This window comes from Tachypleus tridentatus, chromosome 13 (genome assembly GCF_004210375.1).
Source record: "Tachypleus tridentatus isolate NWPU-2018 chromosome 13, ASM421037v1, whole genome shotgun sequence".
NCBI classification, from domain to species: Eukaryota; Metazoa; Arthropoda; class Merostomata; order Xiphosura; family Limulidae; genus Tachypleus; species Tachypleus tridentatus.
Window position 1 is genome coordinate 193,001,044 of NC_134837.1, and position 16,883 is coordinate 193,017,926.

Consider the following 16,883-nt stretch of genomic DNA (forward strand, 5'->3'; position numbering starts at 1 on the left):
CTGTTATATTTCAATCAAAATAGCGGATAGTGTTTATGATAAGTCAACAAATAAATTTTCCAGAGATGAGGAAATTTAACCGTAAATATCAGATATTATTTGTAAACTTTCAAATTAAGAAGTTCATTAGCGTTTTTGTGATAACACTTGAACCTAAAATGCTTCAAGTGAATATGTCATTTCTACCTCAAAAGTTTACGCCAGTATTTGAATAAAAACAAAGAGCTAGTGTTCAGAAAATTTACAAGATTAGTAAAAATTATTAATTTAAAAAGGGATATAGAGATCATCAAACAAACGCATAGGCACTTTGTATCAAATTGCAAAGATTATATTTTCAATCCTATTGTTATAGGCTGTAGAGAAAGTAAACAAGATGGCAGGAAATAGTGTCTACATTACTCTCTGAAGCTATAAACCCATATTTTGATTCCTCGTCTACAGTGAAACACCAGAATTGGCGGAAAGTGAATGACAAAATTGAGGTGATTGAATGAGGTTTAAAAATACTCTTTCTGTTTTTTGTTTTTTTTCCCAAAATTCCTGTGCAATACCGCCCTACCATAGATATCACTTACAATAATTTTATATATGGAGTCATAATAAGGAATTGCTGCTTGAGCAAACTGTCAGTAGTAGATCTCCATCCTTGTTTGTTTAATTTGCTGTGATTCCTAGTTGTAGATTTTAAAGTCTTAATCTTAAATTATCTTGTTCCTTGGCTTTGTTAATGTGCAAAAATGGGCCAATATACACCTAGAATAAGACACGACCTCCACTAAGTGTATATATATTATTTTACCTGTAGAAAAGCAATCTTTTCTGGTTAAAGAAGTACATCTAAAATATCGCTTTAAATACAACTTCATGTCTTTTAAAGCAGTTATATACTGAGCCAGGTGACTTTGTGCCTAAGGTTTCGTGTAAACACGCGCTTAACAAGCGTCGGGTATAAATGGAGCCGCTTATTACAACGTTGTACCTGTTATGTGCTTATAACCATGTAAACCAACTCAGTGAAAAATGATCATGGGCATTCGCAGCGTTTCTTATATCATATACGTTTAAGTTTTGGTGCATAATACGCAGCTGATTTTGCTGTAGGCTTGCGAAACAGTAATTATAATAAGAAAAAATGGGCAAATGTTGAGTTTGATTAATATCACTTGTTTTGGTTATTATTAGTGAGTGGGCGGTCTTTACTACTGACAATGAAGATTTTTCTGTGTTGTTCTAAGAAAGTCTGTTTTTAAGGTGATTTTTGCCCGAATGTTCACTTGGAGTTTTGAGCAAATTCCAGTGCGATACCTATTATGAACCTTTACAGTGGTTCATGATAAAATGAAAAACGAGTATAGTGCTTATGAAAGATGAACAATAAATGTGTCCATTTTAATAGTTAAATTAGCGTTCTTTTTATTCGTAGTTCAGGATTTATTTTAACTTAGATGAATTATTGTCCTTGTTGTATTGTTCGATAACTGAATTGTGTTTTTGTTAAAATAACTTTTTGTGTCTATTGACGTGTAAAATATTGGTGTCTGTTATTATTTTCGACAACATGGACGTAGATAAGGAGATAATTTTATTCAGTATTAGGGTATTCTTCGAACCTGCGGTTAACGGACCTAAGTGAAATATAGTTTTACTAAAAATATCACATGCAAGTAAATATAAAGTAGAAAGTTTTGCCATAGTATAGATTGCTGTTTGCGTTTTCAAGTTTCAACAAATATAGGATTGAGTATGTTGTATTAAAGCGATTTTGAATATGCAAATCACCAAGTCACGTGGTAGTCCTAACCAATATAAAGTCATGATAGTATAGAATGTATTAGAACTACATTTTGACATTGCTTGATGTTTTGTAGATAGCGTGATGCTACAGAAAATATCACTTTTACGAAGAGTATGCAACAGCCTTTTCCAATGCAACGTATTCATGTAATCAGATCATAAAAATGTATTTAGATAGAGGATTTATAATTTCCTAGATGGGGATGTTGGTTGTACTTAATGCCATTGGAAAACAAAGGAATATTGATCAACTTGGTGACCCAGAATCATCCAAGAAATAATTGTCACATCGCAAGAGTGGGAAGCAGCCTGTGGCATTTTGTAACAGATAAGAATCTACGAACACGAAGGGCAGTGGAAAAATCTGTCTACTTGTCCCAGACATCACTGTAGAATAGAATCAATATGTATCTATATCTGGGAAAGTGATTTAAGTCACTTGTACACAGTTACTTCCACAACAACTATATTCAAGTATCATACTTCAAAAAGATGTAGAATGAAGTGTTCATTCATTATATTTCATATGAACTCGTACTGGTAAAGCTATAAAATACAGCATCTGTGTGACTGGACTGTTGAAATGACACCGGGAAACTGTCTTTTTTTTTTATTGTACGTAGACTAAGGAAAGCAAAAGGGAGGAAGGGTGTGCTTTGGATATGACAAACCTCATGATGGAGACTTTTGAAATGGAAACTGTTTTGTCAAGATGAAGATTCATCAGATGGAGCATCACCAGACGAGTAATATAACATAATTAATCTATATAATGTATAATGTTTTAGCAAGATAAACAAGTTTATAATTTTTAGATTTACATAAAGTAACATGCTCAATATGTACGGCAAGTTTAGGGACTCAGTGTAAACTTCCAATAATTTTAAGATAGATAAAAGAGACTAACTGGTATAGGTTTTAATCCTAGCCTCATTCTCTTGGCATTCTGGCTCTCATTTTCACAGGCAGTTGATAAGATTTGTTCGGCCATAGGTGACGACAGATGTGGTGCTGAACGTCCCTATATAGAGATTACAATTATAGTCTAGCATTATTTCAAAGAACTATATTGTTACGTCACTCACAACACACGTTGGAAACAATATGAAGGCTTACATAAAGCGTAATAAAATATTGTAGTTACTGTTAATTAAACCACATTGTTTAGTTTTGCACTAACTAACCTTATTAATATAAAATTATCTTAGGAATAAAAATAAACCCAATTTGCAAGAATAAACTGCCTTAGAGTGAACAGTACTTTGATTTAACATCAGTACCTAAAAAAACAACAGTATATCTTAGCAGTAAGAAAGTAACTCCACTAATAGCAACTCCCTTAGCAACAGCCTATTTTAGGGTGAACAATAGCTTGACTTAAGAACATAGGTACCTTAGAAACAACAGTATATCTTAGCAGAAAGAAGTACTCTACTAATAGCAACTCAGAAACACTAATATATTTTAGGGTGGATAATAGCTTGATTTAACAATATCAAGGTACCTATAGAAAAAAAACAGTATGCCTAAGCAGTAAGATGTAACTGTACTAATAGTAACTCCCTTAGGAACTGTAATCTATTTTAGGGTGAAAAATAACTTGATTTAACAACATCAGCACCTTACAAACAACAATATATCTTAGCAGAAAGAAGTAATTCCATTAATAACAACTCCCTCAGCAAGAGCTTATTTTATGGTGAATAATAGCTTGATTTAACATCAAGGTACCTTAGAGAAAACATGGTAATACAGTACAGCAACTTAGCTTAACTATATCAGAGTACCATAGTAGCAACTCAGTGTTTTATAAAAATATTAAAAAAACTATCAAGAAAAATGTATATTCTACTTGCAGAATAACAATATAAACATGGAAAACTAAACTATCGTCGTTCATGTTTTAAATCATAGTCTGCGATTGGAAATTACTGTGATCTTTGTTTCCTGAAACAAGTTATTAAAATATATATATATATAACTGTTGGTGGACTCATATATTGAGTTCCATGCTCAGCAAACACAACCTACGTTCTAGTTCATAAATGATAAGTTTAGATTTTTTTCTTTTGCTGAACGACATTGAGCCAGAAGAGGGAAATTGGGTTATTCATTGAAGGAATTTTAATATAAGGTTCATAATTATGTTAATTTAAACGATCAGCCTTAATTTGAAATCACGTCAGTAATGGAAATATTGTAGATTGTGTCTATTCAGTGAGAGTTGAAAGCTTAAGTGGAGAGTTAATGTATTCTTTTCCAAAAGTAACATATAATTTGCAAAAGAGAAAAGCGAAGAAAAATTCTGGCCCTCACTGACCAATTCCAGTCCGTTGTGATCACGTGTTCTTTTTGCCCTGCGGCAAGATTTGAGGTATGTTCGGATTCTTTTTCTTGCTCTATCGGAAAGTTCTGGAAATTGTCGCATACAGGATTCGATGATAGCCTGTATTTTCTCCTTAGGTTGTCGAGATATGGGCACCATGCGGTCCAGGTTTTCATCCACGAACAAACGAACAAACATCTGGAAAACATTTTACGTCCATTTTCAATTGTTATCATAGTATTTTAGATTTAGAGAAAATCCCTCCTCCCTAAAAAATGTCGCACAACGGTAACTCTGATGGCTTATAATGCTAATAATTGGGTTTAAATACATGTGGGGGCAGAACAGAGATAACTCATTGTGTAGCTTTTTGATTAATAACAAACAAACAAATATACAGAAAAAAATCCCAAAAATTTTCTATCTAATTGATTTCTCGATCATTGTTAACTTCCCATAGTTTCTATTTTGATACAATGTACGACTAAACACGTGCACATAAACAAAACAAATAAAGTATAATTAGTTGTTCAGAAGTTAGAACCCGGCATGGCCAGGTGGTTTTTGAAGGTGAAGAAGATTGCATAGTTAGCTCTCTCAAACTTATCTCATATTCATTACAAACTTATTATCTGTGATTTATTGAAGTAAATAGATGCATAGAATGCCATTTTGGCTCGGCATGGCCAGGTGGTTAGGGCGCTGGACTTGTGATCTGAGGGTCGCGAGTTCGAATCCTTGTCGCACCAAACATGTTCGCCATTTCAGCCATGGGAGTGTTATAATGTGACAGTCAATCCCACTATTCGCTGTTAAAAGAGTAGTCCAAGAGAAGGCGGTAGGTGGTGATGACTAGCTGCCTTCCCTCTGGTCTTACACTGTTAAATTAGGGACGGCTAGCACAGATATCCCTGATGTAGTTTTGCGCGAAATTAAAAAACAAACAAACAGCTTTCTTCCAGAGTTGATTACACACGACTAGCTTCTGCTTTTCTTGGGCTACTCTTGTACCAACGATTAGTGGGATTGACTATTACATTATAATATACCCATTGCTGAAAGGGCGAACATGTTTGGTGCGACAAGAATTCGAACTCGCGACCCTTGGATTACGAGTCGAACGCCTTAACCACCTGGTCATGTTGATGGTGGTTTAATAAGATATAACATTACTAGCTTTGGATCCAGACATTTAATGTAAAGAAGAAGGGAGGTAACAGAACTGACTGTAGCATCACCTGAATAAAGTGTTCAGGCATGTATAAAGATGGGGGTGGGGTGGTCCTTGTAATTGCTGTTCTAGTGCACCACAACACTGTTCTTGACTGAATAACTATAGCTGCGACGCGAGTTATAGTGTCAGCTAGATTTCAACATTACCTGGCACAGTTGGGGTCCACTGTTGTATTGAATGCTTACACCGTTCTTGAAAACTAGAAGGCTGTGGCCCAAATATTACAGTTAGCTCTCCAAATGGTCATATCTCCCGCTGGTACGGATTTACAACGCTCAAATCAGGGGTTCGATTTCCCTCAGTGGACTTAGCAGATAGGTCGATGTGATTTTTCTATAAGAAACAACACACACCCAAATAGTCATAGGTGTTTTCTACAGAGTTAATTTCTGGGCATTAGGCTAGCCATTCAAGAACAGCGATATTATTAGTTCTCGCCACGTATACATTTAATTACGATGGAACAACAGGTTTGCCCGATAGCCAAAAACCCACCATGGCCCTTTGAACGTGTTCGTTTAAGATCTCTCGACACCAGTGGGGATTCAGATATGCAGCTGGTTTACCGAAAGTCCCCACGTCCACTGTGCAGAATGCAACCCGCGTCAAAATAACCCTATCCCAAAACATTTACGAAATAACTGCCCTTCGGTCTGCTTCCGAATTCGTATTTGGCCATTAAACTTTGAAAATGGGTAAAGCCGGATTTCATTATATTGTAAAATTATATGTATCCATTTTTGTTTTTAATTTTCACACAACCGACATGTTATGAACTCCTACATTGTGGTTACATTAAATACAGCGACATGATATGCACTCATACATTGTAGTTACACAGCGACATGATATACTTCTACGTTGTGGTTACATTGGATACAGGGACATGATATGCACTCCTACATTGTGGTTACATTAGATGCAGCGACATGATATGCACTTCTACGTTGTGGTTACATTAGATGCAGCGACATGATATGCACTTTACATTGTGGTTACATAAAATACAGCGACATGATATGCACTTCTACGTTGTGGTTACATTAGATGCAGCGACATGATATGCACTTTTACATTGTGGTTACATTGGATACAGTGACATGATATGCACTTCTACGTTGTGGTTACATTAGATGCAGCGACATGATATGCACTTTTACATTGTGGTTACATTGGATACAGCGACATGATATGCACTCCTTCTACGTTGTGGTTACATTAGATGCAGCGACATGATATGCACTTCTATGTTGTGGTTACATTGGATACAGCGACATGATATGCACTCCTTCTTCATTGTGGTTACATTAAATACAGCGACATAATATGCACTTCTACGTTGGGGTTACATTAAATGCAGTGACATGCTATTCACTCCTTCTACGTTGTGGCTACATTAGATACAGCGACATGATATGCACTCCTTCTACGTTGTGGTTACATCAGATACAGCGACATGATATGCACTCACTACCTTCAGTGCTGTGGTTACATTAGATACAGCGACATGCCATGCACTCCTTCTACGTTGTGGTTACATTAGATACAGCGACATGCCATACACTCCTACGTTACATTAGATACAGCGACATGCCATGCACTTTTTCTACGTTGTGGTTACATTAGATACAGCGACATGCCATGCACTCCTTCTACGTTGTGGTTACATTAGATACAGCGACATGCCATGCACTCCTTCTACGTTGTGGTTACCTTAATCTAAAGTACTTCACGTCGTTTTTCACATTTTTAACAACTGAGTGTTCGCCAAGGCTCAGCAACCACTTAACTAACCTGAAAGTTTGTTAAATGTTGCTCTACCACATTTGTTTGTTTGCTTTGAATTTCGCGCAAAGCTACACGAGAGTTATCTGTGCTAGCCGTCCCTAATTTAGCAGTGTAAGACTAGAGAGAAGGCAGCTAGTCATTACCACCCACCGCCAACTTTTGGGCTACTCTTTCACCAACGAATAGTGGGATTGACCGTCACATTATAACGCTCCTAAGGCTGAAAGGGTGAGCATGTTTAGTGCAGCGGGGACTCGAACTCGCGATCCACAGATAACGAGTCGAGCGCCTTAATCACCCGACCATGCCGCTATCACAAAGTTGAAGGCTAGTTTACAGTTGCCATTTTTGAAGTTAAAAAGAAAAGCGTATAAAAACTCACGTTAAAGGCCTTCAACCTGTCAGGATCGTATTTATTTATATCAATCTTATCGGATTCATCATCATCATCTTCATCTTCATCATCTTTCGTAATAAGCGAAGTATCGTCAGGTGTAGTTTCCTGAGGAATCGAACTGTTTCGTGTACTCTATGTTAAAATAAAGTTGAACATATACAATTGCGAGTAACTATATATTTTAAAAAATATATTATTTTAATAACAATGGTTCTTAACCGATAACGTATTACAGTGTTCGTTGATGTACAAAACGTAGTATTAGAAGTTTAATTTGATATCATATCGTTTTATATCAGTTTGTTTTCGATAAAATTATTCATATGTATCTTTGATTTTCACTAACCATAAATAAATTGATTATGGAGTGTCGTCCTTACGCATGGTGTTTCACCTGTTGCTATGATTTTTCCATTAATGTTATTCGTGAGTTGTAGTATTTACTGCCATCTGTTGGCAGTGTCGATATATAATTGTTGTTACATAAAATGTATAGCTAATACAATATATTTCTTTGCCAAAGCATTTAATGGAAAAAAAAAAGAACTTTAATTGAAGTTTGCTTTAACATGTTCAGCTAATGATACACACTGTAAGCTTGTTTTAAATATCTTAAAATATCTTACATATCTTTAAATATTTACCATAAGAAAACCCACACAAACAAATAAAAATTATCAAGTGAACATTGTTACTTCTAGGTGGCGTATCTGTTTATGACTTACCAAACAATGTTTCACAAAACCATTTTTTGTGTGCGGTATACACCTATTTAAGTTATGAATTCCTACAACGTATTTTCATAATGTGTGCAGCCGAGGTCTTCACAGAAGACTTTTTAAAGGAAATTACAGGTGTTTCAAACCTGGTCATAAAGAAACTGTTTAAAAAAAAATTAATGTTTAACTAAAAGTTATGACAAAAATGTGTTTTTCTCAAGTCTTATATAAATATACTGTTGGCAAACAATTTATTCATATTTCTGGAATATTCTTGAAAACAGGTAAGGAAACCTGTTGTAAAAGTGCAGTGTTTTATATAAAAGATATTTAGTGTCAATAAAACTATCAAATTTGTATATGAGTATGAATTTCTTATAGCAAAGCCATATCAGGCTATCTGCTGTGTCCACCGTGAGGAATCGAACTTCTGATTTTAGAGATGTAAATCCATAGACTAAGTGCTGTCCCAGCAGGGGACTTGAACATGAGTGTAAGGCTCGCATTCACACAGAGTCAAATGTTTGCTAGTTTTGATGGTATTAATGATGGTGCATATATTTTACGTTATGAACTTGATAAGAACACAAAGCAAGTTTCAGGGAAACGGAGGGAAGAGATTTCACTATGACAGGAGCTTATATTGTTAGAAATAACTTTTGAGGTTACAATATGAAGTAAATAAAACCAAGTCCACACCAAGATCCGATCGTATGAGTGGTCAGCTGCATATCCAGAAGCAACATAGGTCACGGAACTGGAACCTCTGGCCATGTTGATTGGTTCTGCTCCAGGCCAAATAGAGTTTTCGTTTTTTTTCTTTTCACAATTCATCCCACTGTTTGATTCGTGTACTGCGTGATCTGATTCTCCAACAGAGGGCTCTGACAGTACTCTTTGAGTTTCGTTTTGATTACCAGCTGCAACATAAATGAAAATAATTACATTATTTGTTTTAAATGCATTGGTAATGAATCTTCTACGTTTTGTATAATTGTTTTGTTTTAAATTAGATGACGTTTCACTTTCTATGCTGAGTCCTTTCTGAAAACCTGATGAACGTTTCAGAAAAGAAACTGAAACGTTGTTTACTTCAACACTGTACACACTGAGTGCATAGAAGATTCAAGGTTAACACATCATAGTTCGTTTGTATTTTTTTTGTTTATTTCATATGTGATATCATAACATATTTAATAAGTAATTACAAGTACATAATTTAGGACAGTTTTATTACTGAATATTTAATATTTCTACCAGTGTATAAGAAAGGTTAATTTGTAATGAATATATGCCTTGTTTTTTGTTTTTGCGAAGTTAATATCACAAAAATATGTGTTAGATAATTTAAAACTATCGCTTAAAAATAACTATTTTTATAATACTATTATTTTGATTACATACCATCCGAGGCGCCTCCATTCGCAATTTGTGTTTCTACAGTTGCACTAGATGGCGCTCTGGTCTCATCCTCTTCTTCGCTCTTAATGTTGGCTCCTACCTGGAGTAAACGTTAGAAGTAGCCTATATACATGGAACTCTATGACTTGCTTATTTTTGGTAAAATAACTAAGAAAAGTGCGTGTGTGAGCTAATCACGTAGACAAACGGCGTCAGATTAAAAAGAAATACCTTTCAACTTTCTTACAGTGTTGTACTGGAGAGAAGGAGGAAGGTTTTCACTGGTTGAAAAGGTTTTAGTGATTACACCAGTTAGCTACGGCACTGGCCATTATTGTTACTGTCTTTTTTTTTTAGGCTAGCACGACTTCTTGTACCGATGTATGGATCTGCAGTTACATTTTTAGCGTCTCGTAACCACAACACAATATACATAACAAAATCGCATTCCGCACACTGAGGCCATGCATGCGTCATAAGTGTAACTGTCAAATCACACCACACGGTTAGACGTGAGTGACATAAGAGTTGGTGGAGGAAGTTGTTGTCTAGCTACCTTTCCTCGTGTCAAAAAGTTCAAAATTAGGAATGCCTAGCATTAGCTGGCCTTTGCGTAGCTTAGTGCGAATATCCGAAATCAAGTAAACTTCCCTCTCTGTTTCTCACATGCATTAAGTTGTTAAAGTAACTTGGTATCTTTGAGAGTTTATCTTTCTTTACTAGATGTTGTCAAATTTTAGGCGAGTATGTTTAATTATATTAACAGTCTAGTCTCCTGTACATCCCACATATTGTTTACTATTTACTTTTCATTAGCCTGGCTGGCTAGCAGGTTAAAAACTGGTTTTTGAAATGTTGTGAAAACTCGAGGTTGTATTTTCCACAAAGGATTACAGTATAGGATCATATTCACTGTATAGACTGCTGACAGTGGTGACAGGATTACTGCCAGATGTAGTAAGGATTAAACACGACTTTTTTTTTCTGTATTTCTGTGGTGCGTGTAGGTAGTTTTGACCTGATAGTCAAAACGTTTTATAATCCTTAATGGCAAAACGACCCATGACAGCTGTAGCATAAATAGGATGCAGGCAATTTGGCTGGCAGGCTGTACAGTTTTACAGGTTGGAAGGAAAAACAGTGATGTACAGATTCACGCAAGATAAAAATGTTACGAAGCCATTAGATAAAGATAACGAAACGAGTGATACTGATGAAATATCTGTATTTATACAATGTATTATGTTCATACATACACAAATACCTTTCTATCTGTGGTTGATTAAACTAAGAAAGACTAGTGTAAGTCATATGGGTGATATGGGGTAGATTAAATTCTATGATTGAATATAGTTGAAAGGAATAGTGTAATTTTTTGTGGTTGAATATAGGAGGAATATAGTAGTGTAAGTTCTGTGGCTGAACATAGGAGGAATATAGTAGTGTAAGTCCTGTGGTTGAACATAGGAGGAATGTAGTAGTGTAAGTTCTGTCGTTGAATATAGGAGGAATGTAGTAGTGTAAGTTCCGTGGTTGAATATAGGAGGAATGTAGTAGTGTAAGTTCCGTGGTTGAATATAGGAGGAATGTTGTAGTGTAAGTTTTGTGGTTGAATATAGGAGGAAATGTTCCGTAGTTGAATATAGGAGGAATGTGTAAGTAAGTTCCGTGGTTGAACATAGGAGGAATGTAGTAGTGTAAGTTCCGTGGTTGAATATAGGAGGAATGTTGTAGTTGTATAGGAGGAATGTAGTTGTGTAAGTCTCGTGGTTGAACATAGGAGGAATGTAGTAGTGTAAGTTCCGTGGTTGAATATAGGAGGAATGTTGTAGTGTCAGTTCCGTCGTTGAATATAGGAGTAATGTAGTAGTGTAAGTTCTGTGGTTGAATATAGGAGGAATGTTGTAGTGTACGTTCTGTAGTTGAATATAGGAGGAATGTTGTAGTGTACGTCCTGTGGTTGAATATAGGAGGAATGTTGTAGTGTAAGTTCCGTGGTTGAATATAGGAGGAATGTTGTAGTGTAAGTTTTGTGGTTGAATATAGGAGGAATGTAGTAGTGTAAGTCTTGTGGTTGAACATAGGAGGAATGTAGTAGTGTAAGTTCTGTCGTTGAATATAGGAGGAATGTAGTAGTGTAAGTTCCGTGGTTGAATATAGGAGGAATGTTGTAGTGTAAGTCCTGTGGTTGAATATAGGAGGAATGTAGTAGTGTAAGTACTGTGGTTGAATATAGGAGGAATGTAGTAGTGTAAGTCCTGTGGTTGAATATAGGAGGAATGTAGTAGTGTAAGTTCTGTCGTTGAATATAGGAGGAATGTAGTAGTGTAAGTTCCGTGGTTGAATATAGGAGGAATGTTGTAGTGTAAGTCCTGTGGTTGAATATAGGAGGAATGTTGTAGTGTAAGTTCCGTGGTTGAATATAGGAGGAATGTAGTAGTGTAAGTCCTGTAGTTGAATGTAGGAGGAATGTAGTAGTGTAAGTTTCGTGGTTGAATATAGGAGGAATGTAGTAGTGTAAGTTCCGTGGTTGAATATAGGAGGAATGTAGTAGTGTAAGTCCTGTAGTTGAATGTAGGAGGAATGTAGTAGTGTAAGTCCTGTGGTAGTTGAATGTAGTAGTGTAAGTTCCGAGTTGAAATGTATGTAGTAGTGTAAGTCCTGTGGTTGAATATAGGAGGAATGTAGTGGTGTAGGAATGTAGTAGTGTAAGTCCTGTGGTTGAATGTAGGAGGAATGTAGTAGTGTAAGTCCCGTGGTTGAATATAGGAGGAATGTAGTAGTGTAAGTTCTGTCGTTGAATATAGGAGGAATGTAGTAGTGTAAGTCCCGTGGTTGAATATAGGAGGAATGTTGTAGTGTAAGTTCCGTGGTTGAATATAGGAGGAATGTAGTAGTGTAAGTCCTGTAGTTGAATGTAGGAGGAATGTAGTAGTGTAAGTCCTGTGGTTGAATGTAGGAGGAATGTAGTAGTGTAAGTCCTGTGGTTGAATATAGGAGGAATGTAGTAGTGTAAGTCTGTGGTTGTGGTTAAACATAGGAGGAATGTAGTAGTGTAAGTTCCGTGGTTGAATATAGGAGGAATGTAGTAGTGTAAGTTCTGTGGTTGAATATAGGAGGAATGTAGTAGTGTAAGTCCTGTAGTTGAATATAGGAGGAAAGTTGAAGTGTAAGTCCTGTGGTTGAACATAGGTAGGTAAAGGAATGTAGTAGTGTAAGTAGTTGAATATAGGAGGAATGTAAGTAAGTTCCGTGGTTGAATATAGGAGGAATGTAGTAGTGTAACGTTCTGTCGTTGAATATAGGAGGAATGTAGTAGTGTAAGTTCCTGTGGTTGAATGTAGGAGGAATGTAGTAGTGTAAGTCCTGTGGTTGAATATAGGAGGAATGTAGTAGTGTAAGTCCTGTGGTTGAATATAGGAGGAATGTAGTAGTGTAAGTCCTGTGGTTCAATATAGGAGGAATGTAGTAGTGTACGTTCTGTGGTTGAATATAGGAGGAATGTAGTAGTGTACGTTTCGTGGTTGAATATAGGAGGAATGTAGTAGTGTAAGTTCCGTGGTTGAACATAGGAGGAATGTAGTAGTGTAAGTTCCGTGGTTGAATATAGGAGGAATGTAGTAGTGTAAGTTCCGTGGTTGAATATAGGAGGAATGTAGTAGTGTAAGTTCTGTGGTTGAATATAGGAGGAATGTAGTAGTGTAAGTCCTGTAGTTGAATTTAGGAGGAATGTAGTAGTGTAAGTCCTGTGGTTGAATATAGGAGGAATGTAGTAGTGTAAGTCCTGTGGTTGAATATAGGAGGAATGTTGTAGTATAAGTCCTGTGGTTGAATATAGGAGGAGTGTAGTAGTGTAAGTCCTGTGGTTGAATATAGGAGGAGTGTAGTAGTGTAATTCCTGTGGTTGAATATAGGAGGAATGTAGTAGTGTATGTTTCGTGGTTGAATATAGGAGGAATGTAGTAGTATAGTCCTACGGTTGAATATAGGAAGAATGTAGTAGTATAGTCCTTTGGTTGAATATATTTGGAAGGAGAAGTGTAGTCGCATAATTGAATTTAGCTGTAAATATTAGTGTAAGTTTTAACATTTGGTTGCGGAATGTATTAATTTCATTTTATAGGTGAATTACTGGCTATTTTTTGTCAAACTTTTTAACACTGGTATGATTATTTTCAATAACAATGTGTAAAAGTGTCCATCTACCCAACTGGATAAATTCAGAGTTTGAACAAAGTGTGTCGGAATATGATAGGTCTGTTTTCAGTCTTGTTTTCAACAATTAAAATTGTATTATTACATTACAACTAACAAAGTTCATCAACTCTACAATAGAACTAATCTAGAGTATTAAAGAGATTACTTATTTTTCTCAAAAGTGAAACGAACCACTTCTGTAATTTATTGTATTTCGAGCAAATAATGTACAGTTAAATGTCATTTTATTAGAATCTACGGTGCAGAGTTTACTAACATAGTTTTAATACTATTAATGGTGAACTGATACCAGTAGAATAACATACATTATTTACGTAAATGTTTGTAATCTCAATGTAAAAATAAAACAGAATTGTTATAGGTTTGGTATTATGGTCTTATGGGAAGAATAGGGACATAATTACTGGGAGATTACATGGTGGAAATTTATAGTTTCACTTTTGTTTCTTTTTAGAAAGGTTTGTTTTTTAATATTTGGCGTCTAAGTAAACAAAAACAAACAAGTTTTGCAACAAACAAACATCATTCGCGGTGTTTGGTTTGGTTTATTTTGAATTTCGCTCAAAGCTACACGAGACCTATCTGCTTTAGCATCCGTAATTTATCAGTGTAAGACTAGAGGGAAGGTAGCTAATCATCACTACCCACCGCCAACTCTTGGGCTACTCTTTTACCAACGAATAGTGGGGTTGACTGTAACTTTATTAGGCCTCCATGGCTGAAAGGGCGAGCATGTTTGGTGTGACGTGGATTCGAACCCGCGACCCTCAGATTAGGAGTCGAGTGCCTTAACCACCTGGCCATGCCGGGCCATATTCGCGGTGTTAATAACACGTAGGTTCAATAAGTTTTGATACAAAAAAAAGAAACATTATTACCCGAGTGCTTTTTTAAAAGTGGGCCTTTCTTCTTCTGGGGACAATCTGGGAATTATATCATTCTAAATTTGATCTATGACGTTTTGAAACGTCTTTCAGTGTATATGTTTTGTGATATTTTTTCTTAATCGCATCTATTTATAGGGGATGTAATAGATGCACTTAGAATATCCAATAAAGATAATAAACACCCCATGAACATAGGATTTCAACGTTATAAGATGGGATCAGGAGGCAAAGAAACAAGCTGAATAAATAATAAATACAGACGTAAATTCGATGGCGGTCCCCAATTTCGCACAACATTCGAGTACATAATCGTTTCCTTTGAGCGGCCAGTGACCCTAGGATAGAACACGAAACAAAACACAGAGGACACATTAAGTTGTTCCCCTTAATACTCTTAAAGAACGACACTTACGTTCTTGCCGTTGACATAAGCATCAAAAGATTCGTGTGTTGATCTACAATCACTTGGATACATTTGTTAAAATATCTGATTACGTGATGATTTGTTTTATTCTCAGCCGCTTTAAAAACATTTGAATCCAGAATAAGTTATACTGACTATCATCGCATTGCTTGTATTTCTGTCATCTCGGTGGAAGATGACGTAGGAGCAAGCACATTTTCGTCTGTTCTAACTGCATATGAACAGATAAATTATCTGGTGATATATTTTATTGATATCCACCTAAGCCTGTCATGATAGTTTATATAAGAGAAAAAAATGCAAGCAACTGTAAAATAAGTGTAATTATCTAATCTACACAGTTGAAAAAAACTAGAAAACTTTTGCTTTAAAGAAAGAAATTACCTGATGCTCCATTCAGTGTCTTTCGTATTTTGTTCAGTATGTTAACTATTTAAGTAGAAGAACCCAGAAGTATACCCTGAAATATATATTTGGGCTAGAAAGTTTCTTTGTAATTAAGCACAACTCTATATCACATGTATCGAAATCCGGATTTTAGCGTTGTAAGTCCGCGGGCATATTGCTGTGCCACTGGGGGCGGGCTAGAAAGAGCGTTCCAGAAGCTAGTTGTCCTTTCTGATTGAAACACAAATATTGAGCTGAATTAACCGGTAAAGTGTGCCTGTTATTGTTGGCTTACTGAATGACTAAGCATTATTAAAATTATCCCAATTTAAGTTTGTTCACGGATCTCTTGTTCTTTAATGAATTTTCTTAGCCCCAGGTCACCTCCTGTTCTTCTAGTTACACTCATTCCCATTTCTAGTTATCGTTTAAATATTGTTCATTTAATACTTTTAAACGTGTCATTGTTATGAAGTATTAATACCGAATAAAATTTTAACAGATCTTTTCGCTTATAAAAGTTTTATGTTCACGTTTGTTTAAAGTTCATTCTGGTCAGTGAAACAGGTTTTTTTTTTCGGAGTGTTACCATAGTTTCTCTGTTTAAGATTCATATTCTTCCGCAAATAGTTTCTTTTGCGCTTTTAAAAAATCAGAACAAAACGGTCATTTAAGTTCATTGGATTTACCAGAAATTCCGACAGAAAGCTTAAGAACCAGCTTTATTGCAAACGACAGTTGATGTCTCATACCTGATGCATGGTCTGTTGGAACGAGTTTGGAAATTGAACAATTACGATGTACAGCGGTACGTCTACGGATTTACAACGCTGAAATCAGGGGGTTCCATTCCCCTCGGTGGACTCAGCAGATAGTCCGATGTGGTTTTGCTATAAGATGTTGTTGTTGTTTCGAATTAAGCACAAAGTTGCATAATGGGCTATCTGTGCTCTTCCCACCACAGGTATCGAAACCCGGATTTTAGCGTTGTAAGTCCGCAGACCATAAACTGAAATGACCACAACAAGATTGTTTTTAGCGAAATTAAAAAAACAACGTGGGTATCCAAGGCACAATAAAACATTATATACGCTCTTTTAGGAACACTTTTCTTTCAAAGTGTTCCTAAAAGAGCGTATATAATGTTTTATTGTGCCTTGGATACCCACGTTGTTTTTCTTAATTTCGCTAAAAACAATCTTGTTGTGGTCATTAAGTAATGCTTATTTTTGTGTAGTTTATTATAAAGTAATGCTTATTTTTGTGTGGTTTATTATAAAGTAATGCATATTTGTGTATGAATTG

The 16,883-nt window shown here is 35.8% G+C and overlaps 1 protein-coding gene across 1 annotated transcript in view; it reads right to left on the minus strand.

Moving 5' to 3' along the window:
- LOC143237412 (nucleolar protein 4-like) overlaps positions 1-16,883 on the minus strand; it is a 107,393-nt gene that overhangs the window by 12,391 nt on the left and 78,119 nt on the right. The window contains exons 4-8 of the mRNA XM_076476645.1: positions 9,666-9,762; positions 8,961-9,181; positions 7,528-7,674; positions 4,118-4,321; positions 2,705-2,818 (exon numbers count right to left, since the gene is read on the minus strand). Of these exons, the coding sequence (XP_076332760.1) occupies positions 2,705-2,818; positions 4,118-4,321; positions 7,528-7,674; positions 8,961-9,181; positions 9,666-9,762 (783 nt within the window). The remainder of the gene's footprint in view (positions 1-2,704; positions 2,819-4,117; positions 4,322-7,527; positions 7,675-8,960; positions 9,182-9,665; positions 9,763-16,883) is intronic.